The sequence below is a fragment of the Miscanthus floridulus genome, chromosome 7, assembly GCF_019320115.1.
Source record: "Miscanthus floridulus cultivar M001 chromosome 7, ASM1932011v1, whole genome shotgun sequence".
In the NCBI taxonomy this organism is placed as follows: Eukaryota; Viridiplantae; Streptophyta; class Magnoliopsida; order Poales; family Poaceae; genus Miscanthus; species Miscanthus floridulus.
Window position 1 is genome coordinate 123,889,993 of NC_089586.1, and position 14,555 is coordinate 123,904,547.

At 42.0% G+C, this 14,555-nt stretch overlaps 2 protein-coding genes across 6 annotated transcripts; one reads left to right on the forward strand and one right to left on the reverse strand.

The window, feature by feature from the left end:
- Positions 1-5,957: 5,957 nt before the first annotated feature.
- LOC136464591 (uncharacterized) lies at positions 5,958-9,735 on the reverse strand. 3 transcript variants are annotated; one of them, XM_066463542.1, is made up of 8 exons: positions 9,118-9,735; positions 8,442-8,544; positions 8,107-8,186; positions 7,670-7,999; positions 7,428-7,501; positions 7,301-7,343; positions 7,128-7,196; positions 5,958-6,874 (listed from the first exon to the last, which is right to left on the reverse strand). In XM_066463542.1, the coding sequence occupies exons 1-8, from the start codon at positions 9,364-9,366 to the stop codon at positions 6,860-6,862; spliced, it is 963 nt and encodes a 320-aa protein (XP_066319639.1). In that variant the 5' UTR covers positions 9,367-9,735; the 3' UTR covers positions 5,958-6,859. The 3 variants fall into 3 exon arrangements, 2 of the variants coding, with proteins under 2 accessions (XP_066319639.1, XP_066319638.1); XM_066463541.1 differs by having other exon boundaries at positions 5,960-6,874; positions 9,107-9,735; XR_010761209.1 differs by lacking the exon at positions 5,958-6,874 and having other exon boundaries at positions 7,129-7,196; positions 7,428-7,508; positions 9,107-9,735.
- A 635-nt stretch (positions 9,736-10,370) lies between these two features.
- LOC136464592 (uncharacterized) lies at positions 10,371-14,249 on the forward strand. 3 transcript variants are annotated; one of them, XM_066463544.1, is made up of 5 exons: positions 10,371-10,828; positions 11,009-12,558; positions 12,639-13,550; positions 13,627-13,707; positions 13,783-14,249. In XM_066463544.1, exons 1-2 carry the CDS (start codon positions 10,789-10,791, stop codon positions 12,100-12,102), a joined length of 1,134 nt encoding a protein of 377 aa, XP_066319641.1. In that variant the 5' UTR covers positions 10,371-10,788; the 3' UTR covers positions 12,103-12,558; positions 12,639-13,550; positions 13,627-13,707; positions 13,783-14,249. The 3 variants fall into 3 exon arrangements, with proteins under 3 accessions (XP_066319641.1, XP_066319642.1, XP_066319640.1); XM_066463545.1 differs by having other exon boundaries at positions 12,639-12,732; XM_066463543.1 differs by having other exon boundaries at positions 12,639-13,707.
- Positions 14,250-14,555: the final 306 nt, after the last annotated feature.

Consider the following 14,555-nt stretch of genomic DNA (forward strand, 5'->3'; position numbering starts at 1 on the left):
ATACCTCCTAAATTTTTTGTCACCGGATACAAACACCCCTGATATCTGCTATGGAATGATTAAAGTACTAAACAGGAATCAGAGGATTGTCAAACCTCACGAAGAGATATCTCAGACAGGAACAAAAGGTCAGACAGCGGATTCCAGGTACAATAGCTGACGCCAGAGTGAACAGTTGACGTTTCATACCCAAATGGAAAAATTGCTCCTAATTGATAGATAAATAGAACCTCTAGGTGTTGATCTATTGGGTAAATTTTTGGCTTAGACAAAGAACCTTTTGTGTACCTCGCCAAGCAGTGTCAAGGTAGAGGTATCTTGACGCGCCCACTGGGTCACCGAAGGTAGCAGCAGTGTAGACGCGGACTAGTGGTGATGGCGAAGGCGGTGTGGGTTTCCCGTCACTCACAGCGCGCCCTCTAGACCAGCTTAGGGATAGGAAAACCGGTGGGGCGCTGGCGGCTGCGGTGAATCTCGTACTTTGCGTCCTGGCCCCCATCTTCTTCTTTATAGCGCTGCGCGACGGAGGCCCATCAGCTAGGAGAACGGCTGGACACCCCCGATCAGGGTACGGATCAAGGGCCCAATTGGTCGTTGGGCCAACTGGTGGAGATCAATCTAACATTCTCCCCTTTGATCTCATCTTATGACTTAAACTTAACTTACTTTATCTTTTTCCCATTCCATCGCAGATCAATGCATAGAGCGTGTCTCATCGTCACGGTCAGTTACCATTAGATTAAACAGCTACAATGCACCTCTCTGTTTTGAAACAGATTCTCAACTAGACCCTTAGTATCCAGAAATCATAGGCTTTCCTATAAACCCATGGCGACTGTGTGTTCTCTGAACGCGCTGGGTGGTTAGCCTTTAGTAAGCGGATCCGTAAGTACTTGCTTGGTACTTATATGCTCAATGCTTTTGAAATGATTCTAGATTTTCTCTTTTACAACATATAACTTAATGTCAATGTGTTTGCAGCACACTTGACCTGTTGTCTTAGGAGTTAACTACTTTAAATGGTTATTGCTGTTGACTACCATTGTTAAATCCGGGTACATATTCCCTTAACCACTTTTGCCTGCTCCTGAGGCCTCATGACAACTATACTATGGTATGCATCATTTATGACACCATAACTGTTTTATTGGAGCTTTTCCACAATAATACTCCAACTACGAGTGTTAGAAACTACTGTGAATTTCACTATACATCTCGCCAAAACTTAACATCTGTACCCACAAGTATTTGAGAGTACTTGTTCTTTCTTACTCAGCATGAGGCCTATGATACTTTGCAAAAAACTGCAAGATATTCTTAACTCTATTTCAATGATCTATATCTAGATTTCTATCAAAATATCTCGGATACGTAAGCTATGTCAAGGTAAGTTCTTACTTGTACATTTATTAAGCTTCCAACAGCTAAAGCATATGGAACTATGTTTATTTGATCGATCTCATATCGGTTCTTAGAACACTGAAAGTTCCCAAATCTATTACCCTTGACTATAGGAACAGGTGTAGGTTTACTCGCATGCATACTTTATTTCTTTAGAATCTTTTCTAAATATGCCTTTGTGATAGTCCTGATACCCCTTTTCATTTATCACAATGAATTTCAATTCCTGAAATCAATGAGGCTTCACCAAGATCATTAACATTGAAACTTGAGGACAAAGACTTCTTCTCCAATGGCAGATTAACATTACTACTAGTGAGTATGATATCATCTATACACAGGATGTGGAAAAAGAATTTTCCATTCTCAAACTTCGCATAAAAGCTATTGTCCTTCTAATTTTCTTTAAACCCAAACTTTCTTATCGTGGATTTGTTTTAACTCATAAATGGATTTCTACAGGCAGCATCCCATATGTTCTTTTTCTTCCACGACAAAACCTTGGATCGTGCCATATAAATATTTTCATATAAATCTCCGTTGAGGAATGTTGTCTTTACATCCATCTGATGTAACTCTAAATCGTAATGTACCAATAACACCATTATAATTCTAAAAGAATCCTTATATAAGACTGGAGAGAAAACTCTCACCGTAATCAATTTATTCTCTTTGCGTAAAACCTTTTGCTACAAGTCATGCTTTATATCCTTTCACATTTCCTTTGGAGTCACATTTTGTCTTGTAGACCCTTTTCTGAGCCTACTGTTTTGGCTCAATTAGGAATTTTTTCTAAGTCCCAAACATCGTTGGTATTCATCGAATTCATTTCGACTTCCATAGCTTCTTGCCATTCAAACGAGTAAGCGCTTCTCATGGCTTCTTCAAATGTGATGGGATCACCCTGCATTTGAATTTCTTCACTAATATAGACTTCATAGTCATTAGAAAATTGGTTTACTAATTCTTTGAGACCTTTTGAGGCCTCAGCTACCGGCACTTTCATGTGGGGTTGTTGTTGCTCTTTATTGCCAAGAGGTAATTGATTCTACAGGCTCCTGTATCACAAGATCCTTGTTTACATTATTTATCTTCTTCGAAGAGCCACAACAGGTGTTGTATAAGTCATACAACATCAACAGGTATCGAGAAATTCGTTGTTTTAAATCACTGAAGTGGGCACGTAGTCCCGCCTTTCTTCAAGTCATAGGTCTCTACATAACGTGCTCCCCCAGATCGTCCTATCTTTTATAAAGATAGTGTATCTTCTAATTTCTTATTTGGGTTCAATCTGTTAAAACCTTATATGGCGCTTTAAGCACCACCTTAATATCTTTGATGGTGATTACGCTATCTTCCTCTCGGAACTTTAAAAAATCTAGGAATTTAGATGTTTCTCTACTAAGGGGTATCATTGTTATGACTGACGGTCACATTCATCAAAAACTTTATCTCACTCTTAATGAAGAATACACATTCATCATCTTTATCTCACTCTTAATGAAGAGTACACATTCATCAACATATTTATCCCATTCTTAATGAAGAGTAGTTTCTTAATTGATCTTAATTTTTACTTTTAATTCATCTCACAATTCTCCCCCTCGAAATATGGCATGAACTTTACTGCCATAATTTCGAGAACTATTCAGAAAAATTATGAACGAGGAGACACTTATGACTTACTTCATTATTTCTTGATCCATATAGGAGTACACTGTCCACTTCAAGAACTCAATGAGGTCTTTTATGAGCGGTGCTTTTGTAAGTCACACTTGCATCTTTTCTTATCTTTTGGTTAGTATTGACTATGACGGTGCATTTTTTATTATGCCATGGTCAATACTAGGATAGCATAAGAGCTATCCAAATTTCTCTCGCTATGCAGGATGGACTAGCATAAGTACTATACCAAATTTCTCCCTATGCGAGATAAATCTATATAAAAACACGCATGCTTAATTCAACGTTGGTTAAATTAGACATACATGTTACTTATTGCAACTTTTATCATAAAAACATTCACTTATACTTGATTTTTCAATTAAATCTCTCCGTTGGTTTCAATTTAATCAAAAAATTAATAAACTAATAAAAACAGTCCTGAACTGGCTTGACTCAAGCCTTTTCATTGACATAGTCCAGCATTGCAGCCCGTTGACATGCAGCCGAGTGATTTCATCGGTTAAATAAACAAGGTGCTTCTGCATCAATTCTACATCACCGTTGGGCAGAAAATAGAATTAATGCATAAAAATCATAAATCAACTTGAAATACATATAACTACTCTTTAAAATTAAATTCTTTAGTTGGTTCGAATTTAATTAGAAGATAATCAACATCATTGCAGCGAAAACATGATAATAAAATACATTCTATTAGTTCAGGAGCATTTCTTGGTCCTTATCTACTCTCTGAAAAATTGACCATGTTGGTGTAAAATTTATCAGAGATTTAAACTTTAAACTTAAATCCATTATAATATTGTTATCATCAACGTTGGTCAGAAAATAATAATATCATAATCTAACATAAACAAATCAGACTACTCCTCTAATTTAAATTTTTTCGTTGGTTCCAATTTAATTAGAGGATAAATATAATCATAATTTACTAAAAGTAACTGCTCTTCAAATTAAATTCTCCCGTTGGTTCGAATTTAATTAGAAGATAATCAGCATTAAACTTTGCAGCGAAAACATGAGAAAATTCTTTATCTACTTTTCAGAAGCATTTTACTGTACTCATCTACTCTCTGAAAAAATTATCCCGTTGGTTCTAATTTTGACAGAGATTTAAACTAAAAATCGCTTCTGAAAATAATAAAACAAAACTCGGTGTACTGTTCATTTGGCCCGGCCTAGGGAAATAGTCCGCGGCCCAGCTGCAGCAGCAGCGCGCGCCCGCTCGCACGCACGCGCAGCGCCTCCCCCGCGCCCAGGCCGCAACCTAGGCCTGGGTCGGGAATTCACTCGTCCGCCTAGGCTGAATTCGGCCTGACTTGCTCTGAGCCGTCGATCGCAATCGAACGGTTGTCCGGCCATCTCGGTGGATCAAAACCGCCTGCGGCCGGCTCTCCTCGGAACCCTAACTTCATTCGCTTCTCCCCTTTCTCTCTCTACGCCGCGCACATCACAGTGGCTGCCGACTATGGCGGCCAGGGAAGAAGTGGTGGTGCCGCCGTGGGGCCACTCGCCGGCAAGCGCACTCGTCCGAGGCTAAGTGCGCCGCCATCGAGCGGCCTTACGACGTTGCCCTTGACCCCGAGCTCGAGGCGGAGGGCCACGCGATGGCGTGAGCTCCTCGACCGGCGGCTCGGGTCTCTGCCTGCACGATGGCGGTGCCTTCGTTCCCGCTCAAACGACGGTAGCGCCGGCAGTGAGGAGAGCCCAGGTAGGTCCCCTCCCGCACTCTGACTTCTATTGTTGGGTTAGGGTTAGGGTTAGGGCTTGATCCGAATCAAATCGAATCACCTCCATTCTTTCTTAGGCGGAAGATGGTGGCGCCGTCGTGGATCCCTTTGCCGGAGCTCGCGTGCGTCTGTCACGCGGCTCCGTCGAATGGTCTCACGGCGGTGCCCTTAGGCCAGAGTCCGCGCGCGCATAGAGGAAAAGTAGCGACGGTGCTGTGCGGCTCTCGGCGCGGTCTTGTTCCCGCGCGACGGCGGTGGTTACAGCGGTGGAGGAGCTCTTGTGAGCCCCCCTTTCTCAGTCTTCTTCCTTAGGGTTAGAGTTTTGGGAAAAAAAAATTCTATTCAATCTCCTTCTATTTGCTGCCCCGATCTAGATCTAGAACCTCTAGGTGTTGATCTAGTGGGTAAATTCTTGGCTTAGGCAAAGAACCCGTTGTGTACCTCGCCAAGCAATGTCGAGGTAGAGGTATCTTGACGCGCCCGCTAGGTCACCGAAGGTAGCAGCAGTGTAGACGCGGACCAGTGGCGACGACGAAGGCGGTGTGGGCATCCCGTCGCTCACAGCGCGCCCTTTAGATCGGCTTAGGGATAGGAAAACCTGTGGGGCGCTGGTGGCTGCAGTGAACCTCATACTTTGCGCCCCGACTCCCACCTTCTTCTCTATAGCGCTACGTGACGGAGGCCCATCAGCCAGGAGAACAGCTGGGCGCCTCCGATCAGGGCGTGGATCAAGGGTCCAATTAGCCGTTGAGCCAACTGGTGGACATCAATCCAACACTAATTGCCACCGGAGAGCATACACACAAAGAGTAATGATGCAAACAAACAACAAACAACAAAGCCCGTCAGTCCAAAACAAGTTGGGGTAAGCTGAGTAATGATGCAAACCATGAACAAAATTTTTTTTGGGGCACACGACTGCAATTCTATTTTGAGATTCCATCGGTTAAATTACGCTAAGTGAGATATGAACTTACAGTAAAAGTTTAATGAATGTTTCATCCCCATTAAATAAGATGACAAATCAATAAACAAATGGAACTATGTATTGGAGAGAGGTGTTTCATTAATAAATTCAAAACTCTCTTAATGACGCAGGACCCTCGAAAACGACAAATGAACGCTCCACTGGGAACGACAAACGTAGCGTTCAAGGCTCAAGGCCTCAAGCAGCCACTTCATCCAGAATCAACATGCCCACTCTTCTCTTGTCCTTTTTGCAGTGTTGCATCAGTGTTGAATCTTCTCTTCGTTCTACCAGCTAATACATTGCTTTCCCTTTTTTGATATATCTTTTTCTTATAAAAAAAACATTGTACAAATCAACCAAATTTTACATCAATCTAATACAACAGTTACAGATGCAGTCTCTTGCTCTCTTTCATGAAAAATTAGCTTGAACGTCAAAGAGAATTAGTAACTGAGTATCAAAGTATCAGCATTCACACTACAAGCATCGTGACATCTCCATTCATATGAGAATGCCAATTGGCTAAAGAGAGAAATGTTGTATGACAAGAAAAAAGAGAGAATATTCTGATATTAGTGATATGGCTATGTTTAGAGCACAAGGGGCAAAGTATAAAGGTTTTCAAAGAAAAAGACATGTTTACGTGTAATTTTTGTGTAGGTGCATTTCATTTATTTTAGAAATCCTCCCACTGTTCCAAATTATAAGTCGATTTGTCTTTTTTAGCATATAGATTTTGCTATGTATCTAGACATACATTACATCTAGATACATTTACATAGTAAAATTGATGTACCAAAAAAAAGTCAAAGCAACTTATAATTTGGAATAGTATAAGACGGGGCTTCCAGCCTCCAGGCATATAGCAAGACGAGCAGAGTTAACTTTTAAGCATCTAGCTAGACAATACTAGTCACAAGACAAATGCGTCAGTTTCCAAAAGAAGCTACAGACAAAAAGAATTCAAGTTGGACAAGCGCACCACACTGTCAACAATAAATTACAGTGACAGGGATCTTGTGGCAGGACTACAGATCATGCTAAAAGGACCACCGTCATCACGCATTCTAAGCTCTTAATAGTCCCCATCCTGCAGATGTTTAGAAAGAAGAGCATGAGCGGTGCACCTGTGGTATCATAGTACCCTCCCACCTATGCTAGGATAACACAAACTCCCAGCACATTACGCTTTCATGAGTTATATGAAGCAGAGCAGATAAATGTACAGGCAATTCTGACAAATACCAGCAATTCTGGTAGTGATATAAGTTTCTACAAGATTCAGCGATCTTACACAAATGCAACAACGAAATGATGCCATGTCGAATAAGCATGCTACATACCTCTAATTTTGACTTAGCTTCAGAGTCAAACGCCTTGCACAAAATCTCATAGCTTTTTTCAAGTCCTATCTGAGAAAATAAAGGTATCCATGTAAACCATGATAACGATATGAAGAATTTCCCATGCTTATAAAAAGTTAAGTGATACTGTTGGTTGGAATGTTGAATAATACCTGAGGATCGACTCGCGATGGTGAGGTACTAGATATCACATATCTGAAAGAGTGAAAGAATTAGACTAAAAGCAGAGCAGTGCACAAAAGATTAAGCAACCATAAGGTAGACATCTAGTGTACATACCTCAACTTGGTATAGAAAGCCATCGCTTGAGTGTTAGCTTTCTGAACTGTTAGCATCACAGCTCCCATTTGGTTCTGCATGCTTATATAAATAGTTTGGATTGTCATTCTTAATGAGGACAGTGATTGAACTAAAAACACAAGAAGTGGAAAGAAAAAAAAGTGCAGTAACAGTTCATATCAAGAAAAATATTCAGAAGATATGAAAACTAAATAGTTAGGATGGTGAACAGATCACATTACCTTGCAAGCCATCTGTTCAATCAACTGCATCATAAACTTCCCCAGCCCCTTACCCTGGGCAGAAGGCTCCATTTGTAGTTCATACACATAAAGAACAGGCAGCTCCTCTTCCACAACAAATCTATAGTGTACAAAACCAAGCAAGCAGCTTTCACTACATGCCGCATGCATATGTTCCACCTCCGTGCCTTCCTTCATGGAATTTTCAGTAATAAAACCATTAGAATATTGCTTCACAAAGATATATCGTGCTTCTGGGACAACCATCTCCCGACGCTTAACTTTCTCTTCTGAAGGCCATTCTGCTCCATAGGGTTCCTCCATGTTAACCTAAAATTTGTCTACTCGCATCACATTCAAAGTGGGGAACATGTAAAAGTAAAATTTGCAATATGCTGTACTAACAACAGGATGCAGTGCAATAAAATGCATCTAACCTTAAGAAGATTTTGGATGTATTTCCTCATTGGTAATGCGAGTTGATGACCACGTCCAGACTCTAGGTACACTGAAAGACCTATATGTAAAAAAAAAATGAGCTTGACGTGAAGCACCCAGCATCCAGAACACATGAGACTGAAAAGCAATAAGCACTGTGCTGAATTGCAACTGCAAAGGACTAATTTTGCTTTCAATTTTGCTTGCATGACTTCTAAAGATAAATTTTGTTTCGAACCATGGAAAACATTAGGTGTTTTGAGTGATAACATGACATTAGTAATTCAACAGTTCTGTAACTCTTTTCTGCAAGTACAAAGTCAATGTAGGTTACCATTTCTCTGATATTTATGGAAGTCAGAGAATAGAGCTAGATGGTCCTTCACAGCTACAGCTTTCCTTATAAGTTCCTCGGTCGCTTTCTTCCTTTCCAAAATCTACACAAGAGAATAGAATTATCTGCGTGAGCCCCCAATTTAAATACCTATATGTATCTCCATTAGTTCTAATTAAAAGCAGATTCAGACACCAAGCAGAAAACAACAACGAAAGATGATTGACACAAGGTCAGCAGGACATGTCAACCTGGTTGATGGGTCAATGGGCGCGTAAAGTTGTCCCTATAGCCTACATTTCATGTAATGAACTATTTGATCTTATGCAGAAAATTTATCCAGCCTGAGGAGCCCAAGAACTTGCAGCGATTTCCAGCTATCTCACTCCTCAGCCAGTTGTCGAACACTGAATGAGTGTAGTACCCCCGATAAAATCTTGAAGAGGCCGCTCCGTATAACGCCAACAAATAAGTATTAGAAACCTACGAGAGCTTTCCTCTACTACCCATAAGCATTACTAGTAGATTTTCTGTGGCCATACGCCATAGCAAGCACAACTATGCATTAATCAATGGGGGTAAAGAAAGACCAGGAAGTCGACAAGCAGGACATAGGAGCTGAGCGATGCCAACTCAATCGAGAAGAGGAGAGAAAAGAGAAGGACCTCCTTCCTACTTGGCTTCTTCTCTGCTCGACTGCTGAGCCTGGGCCTCTTGTTCTCCGCCGTCGCCATGACCGCTTCCCCGTCGTCTTCAAGATAGGAGGGCAGGCGGCAGAGGTGCGTTTCATTTGAAGGTTGTGACGGGACGGGATGGGGTTCAGAGTCACAGAGGTATGGGTTCGTCCAAAGGAGAATATGCTCACCAGATGCGGGACGGATCGATTCTCCCAAATCAAGCGGAAAGGAGCGTCCCACTTCGTCATCGCGCACCATGTGAGGCGCACCTGCGACGCCTGTCACCGCCCACCCCTAATCGCTCACCTCCTCGTCCGCTCCCGTCCGGCGCACTTGGACCTCGGCGGTGGTGCTCCCATCCGAGTCCGCTCGTCGTTCGGCGCGAGCAGGTCGGCGCCGTCCGCGTTCTCTCCGTCCTCTTCCGCGAGTGTTGAACATCCGCTCCTCCTTCCCCGTCGGGCGTGATTGACTGCTGAGCTTCGCTCCTCCTTCCCCATCGGCAGCGGCTCGATGCGGAGGTGTGATGGTCGATCCCCTCAGCAGCGGCTGAAATGCGGATAACCGGAGGACGGGAGGATGGAAACTGCAAGCGCCTGTTCGTTTGGCTGCGGATCGGAGTAAACGATCGTATTGGACCGTGGCCGATCGTATTGGACCGTGGCTCGTGGTAAAAGATAGTAAGCCTTGTTTAGTTGGAACTCAAATTCTAAAAAATTGCTATATCAAATGTTTGCGGTTTGTGTATGGAGTATTAAATGTAGATAAAAAGAAAAACTAATTGCACAGTTTGGTAGGAAATTGCGAGACGAACGTTTTAAGTCTAATTAGTCCATGTTTGAACACTATTTGCCAAATAAAAACGAACGTGCTACAGTAGCCCTAAAATCTAAATTTATCCAACTAAGCCCTTGTTTAGTTCGCGAAATTTGGATTTTGGGTCTACTGTAGCACCTTCGTTTTTATTTGGCAAATAGTGTCCAAACATTGACTAATTAGGCTTAAAACGTTCGTCTCGCAATTTCCCACCAAACTGTGCAATTAATTTTTCTTTTCGTCTACATTTAATGCTCCATGCACGAGCCGCAAATATTCGATGTGACAGGTACTATAGCAACTTTTTGAACTTTAGGGTCCAACTAAACAAGACGTAAACCAGGGCTAAATTTTAAGTCGTAATAGTATTTTTCTTTTATCAAGTTAATCAGCAGTATTTTTTTAATGAATCAGCAATGATACGACCCAACCGAACAGACTGGTTATCGAGTTAAATGCATAACTGATCCACTAACTTTTAGCTATATTTTGTTTAGGGCATCAACTATGAAAGTGTTTTTCTAAGGGATGCATGTACAGTGTACACCCCTTCGTTTTTATTTTTAATCTGACGTGGATGTACACAGTGGCGATGAGGCACTAACAGCGCACATGAGCAGCATATGAGAGGGCCGGTATATTTGCACTCATGTCCCTGGCTTCTCTCCCTCATTTCATTCTCTCTTTCTCCAAAACATCATCGTGCTAGTCGGGACTGAGGGAGGCGAAGGCGGTATGGTGGATGTGGCCGCCGCCGGCGGTGATCTCCTATGAGCGGCGTCGATTTGCCGGTGAAGTAGGGTGGCGGCGCACCCGTCATTGGTGGGTGCTGTTGCGGCCCACGGCGAATTCGCAGGATGGTGGCCACCAAGAGCAAGGAAGGGGAATCCCCACCCGGTGAGTGCATCCATGACCTACTCGCAGCAATTAGTGGTTGGAAGCCGTAGTTCTTAAGTTGTGCTTGAATATGGGTGATGAGATTGCAACCTTTTGATGGTTAGGGTTTCGGATTTGGATTTTCTCCCTTTTTGTTGCCTGTTTAGGGTGTATTGATCTGGTTGTGGGTTCGTGCTGTAGGGAATGATGATGAAGAGTTCACTGTAGAGTTGCATCATGGCGGGTTGTTTGTTGGTCAAGGTCAGAACAGGGCTTATGTTGATGAGAAAATCAGTTGGTTTGATCACTGCGAAGTAAACACATGGTCTCCATTGTGGCTAGAAGATTTTATTTTACAGTTGCACTATCCAAAGACTCCATCAACGAAAATGGACTGGTTGCTGCCTGGTCTGTCCCTCTCAGAAGGCCTTAGGATGGTGGAATCAACTTCTGATACAGTGGTTATGGCATCACTTGTGCACAAAGTTAAGACCTTTGTAGTGTATGTGGATCATGATGGTACTCTAGATGGTTTCAATTTGGATGACATAGTGGCAAACCCAATTGCATCTTTGCCTAAGGTCATGACCCCCCCCCCCCCAAAGAAGCCTCATTTTGTTGACAGTAACAAGGAAAGGCCAACTGTAGATGATGAAGAGAAAGACAATGATGGTGGCAACAGTGGGAGTGATGATGACTCAGATTTCAAAGATTTAGACTATGAATTGGAAGAGGATGATTACGACGTATTTGTTCTGTGTGTAGATGACCAAGTGACAGATGCGGGGGTTGGTAAGGGGAAGGTCATAACACTAGGCAAGAGAGGAAACAAAGGAAAGCTACCAGACTGTGATGATGATGTGTCTAAAGATGATGAAGAATTACAGCTACCAGACTCTGATGGAGAAGGGGAAGGAAACTTGAGGTTCAGGTCTTTCAAGGAGAAAGACTTGAGAAATCCAATATTCAAAGTGGGCATGCTCTTTGAATCAGTTGAGCTACGTAGGAAGGCAGTCACTGAATACAGTATAAAGGAAAGAGTTCAAATCCACTACTCCAGGAATGAGCAGAAGAGGTTGAAGGCACACTGTGAAGAAGGTTGTCCCTGGATGCTTTATGGATCAATTGATAGCAGAGCTCATGGAATGGTCCTGAAGACATACAATGGCACACACACTTGCCAGAAGAAGTGGAAAGTCAAGAGACTCACCTCCAGATGGTTAGCTAACAAGTATGTGGAATCCTTCAGGGCTGACCAAAAGATGACCCTAGTCAACTTTTCAAGAATTGTCTAAAAAGAGTGGAACCTTACTCCGTCAAGGTCTAAGCTGCAAAGAGCAAGAAGGCTAGCCATGAAAGCTATTTTAGGAGATGAGGTTGAACAATACAAGATGTTGTGGGATTATGGCAATGTGCTAAGGAAAAGCAACCCAGATACCACTTCCTTTTTTCTGACCTTGGAGAACAATATCTTCAGTACATTGTACATGTCACTTGATGCTTGTAAAAGGGGGTTCTTGAGTGCTTGTCGACCTATAATTTGTTTGGATGGCTGTCGCATAAAAACCAAGTTTGGGGGTCAGATTCTCACAGCTGTTGGTATAGACCCAAACGACTACATGTACCCAATAGCAATCGAAATAGTTGAAGTTGAGTCATTTACTTCATGGAAATGGTTTCTACAGACACTGAAAGATGATCTTGGCATTATTAACACATTTCCATGGACAATAATGATAGAAAAGCAAAAGGTGAAGTGATACATTGTATATTTTTGCATTGGCATTGTTACTGACACCTCTCCATTACTAATCTGAGTGCTGTTTTTCAGGGTCTCATACCAGCAGTGCAAGCAGTGTTTCCAGAATCAGAACATAGGTTCTGTGTGAGGCACCTCTACTCTAATTTCCAACAACACTTCAAAGGTGAGAACTAAAAAACCAACTTGGGCTTATGCTAGGTCTAGTTCAGTTCCTCAGTGGAATAGAAACATGGAAAAGATGAAAACACTAGACCAGAAAGCACATGAATGGCTTGAGAAAATGCCACCACAAACTTGGGTCAGAGCCTTCTTTAGTACCTTCTTAAGCATGTTAGATCAGATCAAGGGACAACTAATGACTACGTACTACACAAAACAAAAGGAGGTAGGAGTATAATGGAGTGGTTTCACCTGTCCAAAAATTAGGAAGAAACTTAACAAAAACATAGAGTGGGCAAGCACCTGCTATGCAATGCCTTCTGGTGATGGAATCTTCCAAGTATAAGACAGAGACTACCAGTTCATTGTAGACATCAAGGAGAAGAAGTGTGATTGTAGGAGGTGGGACCTCACTAGGATTCCTTGTGCATATGCCATATCATGTCTAAGGCATGAAAGGATAGTACCAGAAGATGCACTCCCAGAATGCTACTCAATTGTTTCATACTTGATTGCCTATGGACACCATATAAGGCCATGTAGAGACAAAAGCATATGGGAGAAGGTGAATGCAGCTGAAGTGCTCCCACCAGTTTATGAGAAAAGAGTGGGGAGACCCCTAAGTCCAAAAGGAAGCAACCAGTCGAAGTAGCTAGCCCCAGTGGCACAAAACTCTCCAAGCATGGTATCACCATACATTGTAGGTACTATGCAGGGCATAACAGAGCAACTTGCAGCTTCAGGAAGACTGGTGTAAGGCCAAAGTTGCCTACTCAAAGGAATCCTGTCCAGGAAACAGCTTTTGAAACAGCTACTGAACATGTATCTACTCCCTTATGCATTACTTAGCTAAGGTTTGAAGTGTCCATTTCTTAGAGCTGTTCTAATCCATGTACAGGTTACCATGGATGTTAATCAAGAAAGTGCACCCCTGTTAAGCCAACTTAGTACCACTATCCTTTCACAGATGCAAGAGGAGGTAAGGAGAAAACACACAACATATGCATACATTCATCTATATTTTTATTCATCAATTTTTGGTGCTATATTGCAGTCTTCACACAGCAGGGAGCATGAGCATCAACCTCTACCTGTTAATACCTTCATTACAAACAATAGGCATGTAGGAAGACCTGTGTCGCCTACCACCTTGACAAGCACCAGGAAGAGGAAGAATGCACCCACAGCATCAAAGAAGAATACTCCAGCCGCAGCAAAGAAGAAGGCTTAAGAAAGTGAAGTGTTGTAGGCATTATTTTGTATAGCAGAAACTATTAACTGCTAGCTTTTGTATAGCAGAAAAACTGCTAGCTTTTAATAGCAGAAAGTCCTAACTGCTATCATTTGTAGTACTGGCTGTAAACTCAAATTGCTAGGCTTCATGAACATCAACTGGAAGCTAGCTTTCATTCTCACAGCATGTCCAAACTGCAAATGGATTGACTAATAGTCTCCAATGTAAGATTACTCAAGTCTTAATGTTTCAGACTGCTCTAGCATGGTTCTGGAATGCAATGTTCAGTTAAGATGAAATGTGCCTTGTTACTTTGATTGTGCTCAATTAGTTTGATTGACATTGCAGCTTCATCGTAATAGAGATGATACATAATACCATAATACATAATGACATTGATAACATTTTTGAACAATCCTTACATGTCAGTTGCTTCACCTCTTGACAAGTTCAACAAACAAGAGAAGCACAAACAAGATGCACAACAACGACACACACATAGCTTTGTCCAAATTCACTAAATCTTTCACAATTGCTACCAGGTCTCTATCCTATTTCAGTTGTTCTATCTCATTCAAAGCAGTAGCTAGTGT